This window comes from Pygocentrus nattereri, chromosome 8 (assembly GCF_015220715.1).
Source record: "Pygocentrus nattereri isolate fPygNat1 chromosome 8, fPygNat1.pri, whole genome shotgun sequence".
NCBI lineage: Eukaryota > Metazoa > Chordata > Actinopteri > Characiformes > Serrasalmidae > Pygocentrus > Pygocentrus nattereri.
Genome location: NC_051218.1, coordinates 6,104,259 through 6,118,013, shown reverse-complemented (window position 1 = coordinate 6,118,013; position 13,755 = coordinate 6,104,259). Strand labels below are relative to the sequence as shown.

At 41.6% G+C, this 13,755-nt stretch overlaps 1 protein-coding gene across 1 annotated transcript in view; it reads left to right on the top strand.

Annotated features, from left to right (window-relative positions):
• The window catches only part of LOC108438530 (cytosolic carboxypeptidase 4), a 319,250-nt gene extending 305,742 nt beyond the window's left edge, over nucleotides 1-13,508 (top strand). Inside the window, exon 24 of the mRNA XM_037540410.1 lies at nucleotides 12,812-13,508. Coding sequence (XP_037396307.1) covers nucleotides 12,812-13,097 — 286 coding nt within the window. The 3' untranslated portion in view covers nucleotides 13,098-13,508. The remainder of the gene's footprint in view (nucleotides 1-12,811) is intronic.
• The last annotated feature ends 247 nt before the right edge of the window (nucleotides 13,509-13,755 follow it).

The following is a 13,755-nucleotide window of genomic DNA, read 5'->3' as shown; positions in this document are numbered from 1 at the left end:
CTAAGATCTTAGATATAAATGGTAAGTTAGAAATAGGCCTGTAATTTGACAAAACGGTGACATCCAGATTTGGTTTCTTGATCAGAGATTTGATAACTGCTAGTTTGAAAGCTCTGGGTTCATGGCCCAGACTAAGGGACATGTTTACTATAGTTAAAATAGGGTTTATGATAACTGGCAGTTCTTCGTTGAGTAATTTTGAGGGAATTGCATCGAGTGTGCAGGTTGTGCAATTTGCAGAAGAGATAATCTTCTCTAGCTCCAGCTGTGGGAGTGGGTAAAAAGTTTCCAGGCTCTTTTCTACAACTGTGGTATGTTTTATATCAGCCGAGTCAGATGACAGCCAAGTTGAGTTTAATACTGTGGGTTGAATTTGTTGTCTAATATTTTCAATTTTATTATTAAAGAAGTTCATAAAAACTTCTGGAAATCACACTAAACAGAATTCTAGGATTATATTTATTATTCTTGATCAGCGAGGCCAGATATGCTGAGCGAGCTTTAGTGAGAGCATTTCTATAATCTATAAGGCCGTCCTTCCAGGCAGAGTGGAACACTTCCAGCTTGGTTTGTCGCCATTTCCACTCTAGTTTGATTTCCGCTCTAAACACTCAAAGAATGAATCCTTTGATGGGAGAGTAGATGGTTCTATGTAGAACCTTTTTAAAAAGAGTTCTATACAGCACCAAAAAGGTTCTTCTATTGTTACAGGCTTGAGATAGCAACAATAGCAGAACTTTTTTGGTGCCATATAGAACCCTTTTCAAAAAGGTTCTATATAGAACCATCTACAGCACTCTGCAATCTGTATAACTCTTTCACAATGCAAAGAACCGTTTCATGCAAAAGGCTTTTTGAGTGTTCGTGGTTCTATATAGAACCACTGTCTTTACTAAAGAACCTTTAAAGAACCATCTTTTTAAAAGAGTGAAGACACTTAAAGACGATTCTTTTAAGGATCATTAGTAAAGAAAGTGGTTCTATACAGAACCATTAACGCTCAAAAGGAAGCATCCTTTAGATTTATGAGAGAGTAGAGTTCTCCATGTAGAACCTTTTTATTTAGAGTTCTAGGAGCAAAAGAGGTTGTATTGTCACAGGCTTCAGATCATAACAGCCGAAACTGGTGCTACACAGAACCCTTTTCAAAAAGATTCTCTATAGAATTATCTACAGCACTTTGAAGAACACTTTCACAATGCAGAGAACCATTTGATCATGCAAAGGGTTCTTTCGGAGTTCATAGAAGAACCATCTTTTTTTTAAAGAGTGTGGACGTCAGTGAACACGCCCCGGCTTTGTAGAAGAGGGGACGAGATCCTTGCCTGGAAAAACTGCCATATATAAAAGCAATAGAACACAGAGCCAAGTACTAGACAAGAAATTATGCCTGCAGCAAACTTTTTATCCAGTGAACTTTTGGCTGATTCACCTGCAAAACGTTAACAAACCATGTTAAACTATTAAAGAAGTTCTAACAGGACTTTTTTTGACCTCTTTCAAAATGAAAACAATCACTTTTGTCTTAGGAATCCGGGCCATGTGCAGAACATAGAGAACGCGTTTAAAAACTGGGGATTAGTTTTGCCAACATAGCGCTGCTAAGGGGCGGGAGTTAATCCCAGCTAAGTACTCCTTCACTTGGCACACAGACCCCGTTTTTTTTTTTTTTTGTTTGTATATTCCCAGGTCTTTGATTACTGGGAAGAAGATGCAGCTCTGTTTTCCTAACATGGCTGTTGTGAAAGGGAAACAGAAATATGCCCGTCTAATTATAATTCCGCCTCAGAGCTAACTCTGCCTTCTCGCTTCATTGGTCACCTCTGACAGCTGCAGTAATTGGATTTGAATTGTAAACTCTGAACTCGCAGCAGTGCAGCTCCAGAACCGCGGCGTTAGTGACCGGAGGGCACTAGCACGGACGCAGACTAAAGATGCTTCACGTCAGAAGTAATTCCTCATTCGTTAAATTCCTGAAATGTCTATTGACCAGGAACGTTGCATCCAGGGTGTCGGGGGCACCTAACTCAAGCCTTGAAGTAGACTGACCAGGAGAGCTCAGGTGAAGGACTACCAGCTAATTCACCTCAGGCAGCATGGATAAATGGGCTGGTAATGAGTCACTTAAGGGTTTTATATCGGTAGCTATGTTTACATGCAGCCTAATAATCCTTTAATAATTAGACTAACAGCTCAATCAGAATAGAATACGTCCATGTAAACATCTCAGTCGGAATAGTCTAGTCTTATTGAGGCCTTTCAGAATACAGTTTCTATCTGATTGAACGAGGTGGGTAATCCTGCAAATAATTGGTTTAATAGAAGAATAATATCAGTGTATCTGATTACGTTCCCTATCGGAAAGTTTAAGTCTGTTCTGCATGTGCGTCGCGTCATAGTGAGAGTTTATAACGTTCAACACGGCGGAGCAGAAACTGGTCTGCAGAGGAGACGAAGTTTATTCTCTGATCTTTAAAAGACGGCGGTGGGATGGACGTCCAGCTTATGTGTCTCAGAACACGACGTCTACCTCTCGGCCTTATTTAACAAGGACATGTGAAGGACGTTTTCCTGAGTCTGACGTCATTTTAAAGCAGTTAAAAACACAAGCACCGCTCACTGCTGCTCATCTCACTCTGACTGGACTCACGTGATGTTTGCGGTCATGGTAACGTCTACTCAAAGTGGTTCTCCACACATGTGTGTCATTTTGGATCGGATTACTTGTAGTGAGCATGTATACGGAGATTTTTCATCAGATTGTTGAGTAGAGTGAGAATAAACCCCTCTTAATCTGTATTCAGAATGGGTTCAGTCAGATTGACAAACTCTTTGCATGTAAAAAGAGTTGAGAATGTGAGAGAAAAAGTGCTGGTGAAGAACAGTGATGGTAGATGTTAGCTGACGTAACTTGCTCTGAATTTTTCCTCAAAGCATTTATATCCTTTATTTAGTCTGGACTGTTTGATTGTCCAACCATTCTGAACACATCCACAAGTTTCAGTCTTGGCAACTAAGCCAAAGATAAAATGACACCTTTCTGTGGTGCTGAAGTGATACAAGCACCTGTATTTCTGAGGTTAGTAACTGTCTGTAAGGCAAAAGCAGAACTTGTTTTACCAGCGTTTACACACTTTCATTTGTGTTGAATTATGTAATGTTTGTCTAGTTGTTTGTTTTGAATGATTTGTTTTGTCTCTGATTCGTGTTATTCCTAATAATGTATGTCACCGTCCTGCCTTCCCTACCCCCTACCCCCTCCTGTTGTAAAATGCAATATAAAATGCATAAAAAAACAATTCTGTTAGTAGTTGAGAATGGCCTTTACATCAAATCCCACACTTGTGCCAAAGTAGTGCAGCCCAGTTTACATGATGAGCCAATAATAAGTATCTGACAAGCAAAACATTAAACTTGTTTTTGCTCCGCTAATTGTGTCCACGGGAATTTCACAGCAAACACCGCAATGCTGTGGAATCTACTGTATTAGTGGAACGAGCCCTTCACTTCTCTCATTTAGTGCAAATTCAGGGAACCCAAGGACGGCCTTAGAACAACGTTTGCGTTTCGGCTACTTTGAGTTTCAGATACTGCCACTCGTCTGCTCCCATGTCACGTCTCCTGCTTTTGCATTCATCGGATAAGACGTGGCTAAGCCCCCTGTAAATATTCATGTAATATTTGAATGAATGATCTATTATTAATGTATTTACTTAGCAAGCAGCTGCCCTGGGGGAATCTGCTCACTTTCTGCTGATGTTCTGGCAAGACAACAAACGCAAGCTTCTACCGCGGCTTCATAAGCGCGCTCTCCAATTTAGTCGAGCCGCCAGAGACCTCTACACATCATTAAACGGAAATGGAAGATGCAGAGAGCTGCTTTTGCTGCTTCAGAGAGGACGTCTTGTCTGGCCGAAGGCTGCAGGACTTCATCAGATTCCCTTAATGCACATGAACCCAGTGCCACCGAAGTTGAGGCCCGTTTTGACGCGCATCATGCCGCCCGAAGTTGATTTTAGACTCAAATTTGTGCTGATGTGTCAGCAGAAAACACGCATGGAGAGAAAATTAGACAAGGTAGCAGCACAACTGCAAAATTCTATATAAATGATCTAAACATGTATTAGTCACAGCAATTTGTGTTTCTCAAAGGAATGAAATTAGCCCTTCAAATCTGCAGTTATTGTTGGTGATGTGCGTTAGGACCCCGCAGGCAATGTAGGGGTCAATAACGTGATTCAAAACCCTATAATTTTGGAGATAATTTTGGATACCAATACAATCATGAAGTGTTTACATTAACTATCATTTTCAGAAGACTCTGGGCTACTCAGAAATGCCGTTGTTTGACATTTGATTTTTATGAATTTCAGTGTCATTTCTGATCAAAAATTTACTAGTGCCTGCAAAATGTTTGGGTCAGTCGGAGTCGACAGTTGGAGAGAGAATCGAGTCATGTTTGAAGGCTGCAGACTCTTATTTTGCCTCCTCATCACATTTCAGAGCAGTTGGAGTATATCAAATCTCAATCTGGACGGATTCCTCCAACAACCAATGAAAAGAGAGTGAGAAAGAAGAAAATACAGTAAATAAAGAAAAATGGTGAAGTGTCACGTGTGGAGTGAAGCTTTATAAATGAGCTCAGTTTAAGGCATAAGCACAATTGAGTTCATGTACATTTAAAACGAGAAACGCTAATTAAGACTTGTTTACGAACCTGACAGGATTGCTAAGTAAGATTTCCTTGGGAAAGTTGTGAATTTCATTAAAAGATCATAAGAGGTTTTTTCAGATATTAGGGAAGAGCCACTACACACAAGTAACAATGGTTACCGATCTGACACTCTGGATGGGATCAGCACAGATACTGACTTTTACTGACTAAGCTGTGCCCCCCCTGTGTCAATAAAATCAAGTCTACGCTGAAGGTCTCCTGACTTCTGAATCCTGAAAGCTGAATTTCTAACAGGTGCAAACAGATGATTTGATGAGAATTCATTTTTCCTTTAGACTGTAGTTTGGCACCTTTCTCAGAGTAAATACCAGCAGGTGGGATCTCTAATGACATTTGCGATCTGGAGCTAATGACCCTCCAACTGTTCTCGTCAGTAGTTGAGCTCCTCAACCTTTCTTTTTTAGGAACCGTCCCCCATCTGTGTTCTCTCAACAGCCACCGTGCCATAATCCTCCAGACGATTGTTGATCCCTCTGCCACTCTTACAGTGAATTACAAGCCATTTATGAATAACTGAAAGGGCAGGCGATAGCCTCTCAGCGGCTGATAGTAAAATTAGCCTCCCTTAGACTCTTGCCCTAGATCTGCTCAACTGGCTGTTATGGATCGTCTCTGGCTCTTTCCGCACTCTCCCGTCAGCCTCTGGGTAATGCGTGCAGCCTGCTTTGAGGCTGAAGTGCTGAAAAGCTGACTCTCTCACTGTCAAAGAAGATTCATGGACTCCGCAAAGCCAAGCGGCGCAAAATGAATGCTCTTTTTTCCCCCCTCTCATTGGCCACTTAAACTAATTGAAAAATAAGGCGGCGAAGGTACGGGCAGCGCAAAGTATGGAACAAGGGTAAGAAATGAGATGTTTTTTTAATAATTCATATCCCGAGACCAAAATCATCGTGGTCCAATTACCGCCCACTCCCGCATGCTATCAGCGGAGGTGCTATCGTTCACACCTCTGCGGAGATTAAGGGTGTCCGTTTCTCGGAATTGGCCATTACGTGCTAATGTGCTGTATGCCTTCAGCTGTTACAGATGCATTAGCATGCGCAGTAATTCCACCGCAGCTTATGGAGATTTTGCCCTTTCTCTTCACGGAGAACTCATATCTGAGCCCTCTGGTCAGGGACACAAGCACATGCTTGGAGTCGGGGCAGCTAAACACCTCTCTCAGCCCGAGATGAGGAAAAGAAGCCCGTTTCGCCTCCTGTGGGAATCCCAAAGCGGCACGGTCGCTTAAAAACGTCCTTGATTTTGGTTCCTCCAAAGAGAAACGCTAATTAAGACTCTCGTAGAAACCTGAAAGGATTGCTAATTAAGATTTCCTTAGGAAAGTTGTCATGAATTTCATTAAAAGATCATAAGAGTCTTGCAGGTATTAGGTAAGAGACACTGAACACAAGTAGAGATGCATCGATCTGATGCTCTGGATGGGATCGACACAGATGCTGACTATTAAACACACTGGATAATGTCCAGTTGTGCCCACTACACATTCAATACTGTTTTGATGCTGCGTCTCCACGTTTGTAGACGACTAACTGGATGTACCATTGTTTTCAGTGGTGCCTCAATGGAAATTTCTGCCATAAATACGCAAAACTATTTCTTTAACAATTTCCCTTGGGCTAAAATGTAGTTAAATAAAGGTTGAATGTGGTTAAATATGACATTAATAATAAGGGTGCCTCAAAAAGGTACAAGGGTGCCTTAAATCCTCAATTTAAAATGTTCGCTAAGGAGATTCATACTGGCGAAGGAATGAACATTTGTAATTTGAAGGGATTTTGCGCTAAATATAGCTTGTTAATAAAGTTTTTAATATTAGTAAAGCTATATTTTCAAGGTTCAGGTTTTAAACTTTATTGTTGTACCGATAAAAAAGCTTCATGCAATGGAATACTTCATTCTTGATTTTAATTCTTATTCACTTATTTTTATTACTCTTTTGCTGTAGTTACAGCCGTGCTAGACTCAGTGAAGTACACAGAAATTAAATATTTATGTATTTTTTTTTTTTATCTCAAAGTCACAGATATCGGATCGGTACTCTGAGCTCAGGTATCGGAATCTGTATCGAAAGAAAAAACCTGGGATCGATGCGTCTCTAAACACAAGTCTGATTTGTGAATTGTTAAAACATGACTCGTGACATTTTACCAACCAGTGGTGCGCAAAGTATTGATCAGGGTGGTTCAGATGATGTTTAGCCGGCGTTAACGCATAAACACACTAACACGACAGTCAGAAAAGGGAGTTACTGCTTACATTTGCTCAGTTCTGTGTACAAAAGCCAAATTTTGAAGGATTTGTACTCCTGAGTATTTTCAAATAATACTGTTATTCTACCCATGCATGATGAGTAACCTGAGATTCCCAGTTCCATTTTTCTTTAGTTCTGTTTGATTAAATTTAATTCTGTTTATTTTTATTTGGGGGGGGTGCTGTTGTGATGGTTCATCTCCTGTCCGGCTTTACTGTTGGTCATTCCTCTGAGTTTGGAGCTTTAGCATTTTAATTTTAGAACAAAAGGATCCAAAAACAGAATAGTTGTACAAATCTCAGTTACATTCAAGGTCAAGAGACTTCATTTCAACCCCATACAAGTAAACAGTGAAATGAAACAACAAGACCAACACAGGACCACAAGTGCAGGACGATACAGTACAATACATATGGATAGATCTGATATATGCTGGATGAACAAGTAGTCCCACTGCAGTTCTTCAGCTTCGTAGTTATGTCATTTTTTTTGGATAGTTACTTTGACTTAGATCATTATTTCAGCAACTTCAGTTTGAGTTTAGGTTACTCGACACACCACTGACAGTGTTGGACAGAGCATCGGGGAACTTTAGAGAATTTTAAGAAGCCTGAGGAAGATGTGATGTCAATGTTGTGGGCTCTTTGGACCTGTGTTTGATGTCTAGCTCCATCCCGACTCCCTTGCCAAAACTAAATACTGCTCATTCTTCAGCCAGACGGATGACTGCGCTCCTTGGCTTGTCGATCGTGCCGCAGTGCCAAAGACGGAACAGCCATCAGCACCAATAAACACCCTGCTCATCACATGGCTCTTACACCCTGAGAGATCTTGCAGAGATTTCGGGAGGAAAAACGGAAGATCGATGGCAGCAGAAGAGCAAAACAAGTGGTTGCAGAAGAAGCGTAGCAAAGCCAGGCTTTCCTGGATTTCTGACTGCTCAGAAGGAAAAGGAAAGAAAAGACAGTGCAGTTTGTCTTAAGCTCTTACTCTTCCTCTGAAAAGCACAGGGGTCGTGCATCCTCTTGGTTGTTTTTCCTCCACTTTAAGTGACCGCCACAGATAGTCCTCACCAATTTCCAGTGGTGGACAGTAACTCAGTAAATGTAATTAGTTTCTGTACTTTAGTATTTTTGGTGTATCTGTACTGAAGTTTTTCCATTATTGGGCGACTTTTTCCTTTCACTCCACTACATTTCAGAGTCTAATATCCGACTTTTTCCTCCTACATTTTGAGAAATCTGTCGTTCCTTTTGGTTTCTGTGTGTATAAAAACGTAACATGTCAAAACGAAAGAAGCGCAAAGCCAGAGCACCAATCAGGGCCCAGCGGTCACTTTGTTTAGAGCTGGTTTTGACCTGTTGGTCATACCGACCCAGTGCAGCACACGGTTCAACGTCAGTGCAGCTGACAAATTTGGGAGCACATGCGTCACCTAAATAATGGAACTCCAGCAGCACTGCTGCGTCTGATCCACTCATACCAGCACAACACACACTAACACGACACCACCATGTCAGTGTTACTGCAGTACTGAGAATGATCCACCACCCAAATAGTACCTGCTCTATGGGGGTCCATGGGGTCCTGAACACTGAAGAACAGGGTAAAAAGGGGGTAACAGAGTATCAGAGAAACAGATGGACTACAGTCTGTAACTGTAGAACTACAGAGTGCAGCTATACAGTAAGTGGAGCTGATAAGATGGACAATGAGCGTAGAAAAAGGAGGTGGTCAGAATGTGAGGCCTGATGGGTGTATATCCATATTCACTGTTAAAACATGTAAAACTAGGTAAAATAGATTAAAATGGATTAAAGTAAATAGTTTTAAACGCTACAAAGCTGGTAAGTCATTACACATGAGCGGAAAAAGGGTTGTAATTTTCTGCCGTTGTTTCTTTTTATGCATCTGCATAAGCTGCTGATTGCTTAGCAAACCTCTGCTAAATATTGACAACTTCAATTCCTCTAAAACCAACAATTAACACTAAAAAAGCCCCAAAAGTGCCTATAATCCCTCAAAGCGGATATTAATAAGTTGTGGAATTTAGATAAGATCTCCATACATATCATTTCTGAGTAGAGAGCAGACTGTTGATGTCCTTGCTTATGCATTCAGTGTTTGTCTGACTGCCCGTTAATACGTGGAAAACAGACGCCCAGCCTGCACCTGTTGCAGTGTTGACAACTGCACAGCAAATTGCGGTTCAAATTGCTTCATTTTGCAAGTGAAGGACGTGAGGAGTGTGAGAAGGTGCGGCGCTCGGTCTTCTAACTCCGACTGAGAGCTCATCTCATCTCCCCTCAATAATCAAGCAGGAAAAATACAATCTCTCTCTTCAGGTTATGGAGCACCAGATGTTATTTTCCCTTTAATTTCCACCCAGAGCAGAAAAAAAAAAAACAAGCACAGGGTGAATCAGCCTGCATGTCACACCCTCACTCTCGGTGGATGCTCCTGCTTTTATCTGATAAAATGTGAATGAGCTTTATGTCCCCTGTTCATCAAAACACTGAAGGTCAGCAGGTCAGCGTCCACCGACAGCTCCTTTTGCTAAAATTAATTTGTTCGGTTCCTTACAGGGAGATTGTGTTAAAGATTAGCTATGCACCAGTGGGGCACATCTAAAGAAAGAGTTGCTGCATTTAATGCAGGATTACTGACCTGCATGTTCTGCAAAAGTCACTCCGCACCAGGATGGCCCAGAGTTAGGGTAGCCTCAACCCACCGACCCCTCAACCTAGTGGGAGAACACAGTTCTTATTACTAAAACACTTTCAGTAATTAAACATACAGTCTACAGTTACACTGTCGCAACTTCGTTTTCCTTCACCAATCAACCAAAAACAAAACCAAAAAGACATGCTGGTCACTTTTCAGTGGCTACTAACTAGACTTTTCAGTCCATTTCTCAGTCAAGCTTTTCAGCTCTTCAGCCTCTTGCTACTGCTGTTGCTCATCCCTTCCTGCCGGCTCTCGCTGCCGCCATAGGGGCCCGGGGGACGGGCGCACACCACACACAGTAATTATTGAAAGGAAGGACTCTTGAGATCAATCACAATTCACTGCACAGTGACTGTAACCAAAGGAAAATACAGTTTAATGTTTATTAAAAACAAAAACAAAACACTACAAATGATTAATAAAATGGCAGAGTAAATAGTGCATTCCAGAAATACCTTGTTCCACTATGTACACACTTTAAAAAAAAAGTTGGTTCTTCAAGGGTTCTTTGGTGAAAACAGTGGACTAAACAGAACTGTGAACACTCAAAGAACCCTTTGCATGCTTAACCTCAAACTGTGGAACCTCTAGTGGTTCCAAAATGCACTTGGTCGTGTTCTCCATAACGTTCATATTCCATAAGCTCCATTCAGAAGCTGGGCATCGTGTGAGGCTGTAGCTCTTCTCTCCAGTCTAATAGACGGTGATGTCATTTTAAACCCTTATAATAAAAGAAGCTGAACTTTGTTTTTCTACTGAAAGTCGACCCGTTTTTCCCCAAATCTGGGCTCTAAACTATAAACAGACGGCGTCTCTTCAGTGATCTGCTCTGGAAACATCACTCTTAGAAAATAACACAGAGAGCATCCGAGATTGTTGGCTGTCAGCAGTAAATTGTAAGCATGTAGCGATATGTGTAGATCATAAAACAAAAGTTCTATTAATTTGAGGGGCATTTTTTACAAAACAATTAATAAATAAAATAAAAAATTACATTTATTTCATGCAGATACTGAATAATTTGCCTTATGATTTGGTCATGAAAATTCAGATGGACAAACCAAAATATACCCTGGGGAATAAGAGGTTGACTGGGTCTGTGCATGATGAAATGGTTCTATATAGCACCCAAAAATTCTCCTGTTATGATGTCAAGCTTGTAACAGTAGCAGAACCCTTCGTGATGCCATATAGAACCATATTACAAAAAGGCTCTATATACCACACCTTCTAAAGCAGTCTGAAGAACCATTTCACCATGAAAAAACATTTAAACATGAACCACTGCCTTTACTAAAGAACCGTGGAAGCTTTAAGTGTGCAGGCGTGGTCAGTTTCCAGGCACAGGCTAGAACTGATGGGTTGAGTGTGGTCTACCAACCAAAGAATTCGACCAAGAGTAACTACTCCAACTGTACACACTTAATGGTGCTTCAAGGGTTCCTTCAGCAAAGAATATGGTTCGATATAGGATCAAAGAACCCTTAAATAGTTCTTTGCATGGTGAAAAGGTTCCTCAGATTGATGAAGAATGTATTGTATATGGTTCTATATAGTGCCGAAGAGGGATCCTATTATTACAAGTTTGACATTGTAACAATAGAATGCTTTTTGGTGCTGTATAGAACCAATTTCAAAAAAGCATAGATGTAGAAATATCTAAAGCACATTCTCCATCAATCTGTAGAACCCTTTCATCATGCAGAGAAATCTTTAACAATGAAAAGGGTTCTTTAAGTGTTCAGGGGTCTATATAGGACCATTTTCTTTGCTAAAGAACCCTTGAAGAACCATCTTTTTTAAGAGCGTACACCAGCACAGAGGAGCTGAAGTGAATAAGGAGGGGTTTTTGATGACGTGGATGAGGAGGTTGGTGTAAACGCTGTGTTGTGCCTGAAGTTTTATTGGGGAAGTTTAGTAGAATTAGAAAGTTATAGCTGTAATAAAACTTCTCTGGCTAGAAATAAAGCTTTTCTTTGATATTTACGCGTCCCTGGGTGTCTAGTGTGCCCTGCTTATTTTGTTAGACATGGACAAGTGGTCTGTACTTTCTCTCTTACATGGGATATAAGACACCATAGCTGTGACAAATGCCCTAGTCATCTTCACCATCAAAGAGAGTTGTATCTCAACCGTTTGATCACAGTTCTCATCTCTTTACCTTAAATCCACTGTCCAGTGCAGCCCAGAGGACTATAGACTCTCGTTTTAAGTCTTGGTTCTTCTCTGGAGTCCCTCCTCAGCCTCATCGGGACTTTGAGTCTCAGTTCTTCTCAGAGGTTCTTCATGCTCTTAGAGCATTTTTCCATTTGAGTCTTGATTCTTCATCATGCTCTTAGAGCGTTTTTCCTTTTGAGTCTTTGTTCTTCTCAGTGGTTCACCAGCAGAACTGCTGTGCCTGATCCACCATACCAGTGCAATACACACTAATTCACCACCACCATGTCAGTGTTACTGCAGTGCTGACAATGACCCATCACCCAAACAGAACCTGCTCTGTGAGGGTCCATGGGGGTCCTGACCACTGAAGAACAGGGTAAAAGGGGGTTACAAAGTATGAGAGAAACAGATGGACTACAGTCTGTAACTGTAGAACTACAAAGTGCAGCTATACAGTAAGTGGAGCTGGTAAAATGGACAATGAGCGTAGAAACAAGGAGGTGGTTAGAATGTGACACCTGATTGGTGTATATTTACAAATCCTAATCTTTCCAAGTTGAACATTTAACATTTTGGAAAATATTAGTATAATGATGCTTATTACACTGACTCTGCATTGTTCCAAAAAAACAGTAACAGCATCATTTAGACAAACATCAACTTAGACAGACTACATTGCAGTTGGATTTGGCAGGGAGCATCCAACATGTGGCCAACTGATGGTGGAGGAGCAGTGCGTTGATGCTCATTAGGAGCCACACATGCTTCTGTGGAAAGCTGCTTTGGGACAATATGTTGGAGAACGTGTCAAATATGCAATAACTTAACGATGCCCAGTCCCCACATAGCATCACTGAACTCTGTGCTACAGTACATTTAGGAAACTGACCTTCATGATGTTCTCTCTCTCTCTCTCTCTCTCTCTCTCTCTGCAGCTGCTTTGAGGACGATGAGCCTCCGTGTGTGGAGTCGATCGAGTATTCGTCCTACAGCGTGCCCCGTAGAGCAGAAGAGCTGGACGCTGAGGTCAACGGGAACTTATCAGGCTCGGAGGAGGAGGAGGACGATGACAACGAGGAGGAGCCAGAAAACGGCAAGAGATGCAGCCAGAGGAAATCCCGCCTGTTCCCCCACGTGTGCCGACAGGATTCACTAGAGACTCTCACCATCAAGAGAAGCCAGTGCAACGGCATCAACATCAGCAGCAGTTACCTGAATTAGAGCCATGAGTGCGAGGCTCGAGCTTAATGAGGAGTGTTTGTGTTAGAACGGAACAGCCGCTAGCAGTCAAAAGTTTGGGGACACCTCCTTCTTCTAGTAAAGCCTTCGCAGGGTAATCTAAAGGAATACTGTCAGTGGTGTAAACATCTCTGCCAGTATAAGTGACCGTGCTGCACTGGGAACTAAGCCAGACACTTTAACCCCTTTTTGTGATGTCACCATTAAAAGGTATTTCAGGTATTTATGTCACATTTGGCCCAAAGAGTTTCGATGTGAGCTCCAAGCATCAGCATGCAAAAGAAAACTGTGAAACAGACAAAACCTGTTCTTCTTACCAAGGAAGACACTTTGATGAAGCTGAATGAGACACACACACACATTTTACCCTGTTCTTCAGTGGTCAGGACCCCCATGGACCCTCACAGAGCAGGTGCTATTTGGGTGGTGGATCATTCTCAGCACTTCAGTGACACTGACATGGTGGTGGTGTGTTAGTGTGTGTTGTGCTGGTCTGAGTGGATCAGACACAGCAGCACTGAAAGGCAGAGTTGCCTTACCTCAAATAACCCTGCCCTGAGGGCTTTTGAACTTTATTGGACGGTAACATTTAAAAATGCACTCGATTTCAAAAGACTTCAGTGTCCCCAAACTTTTGATC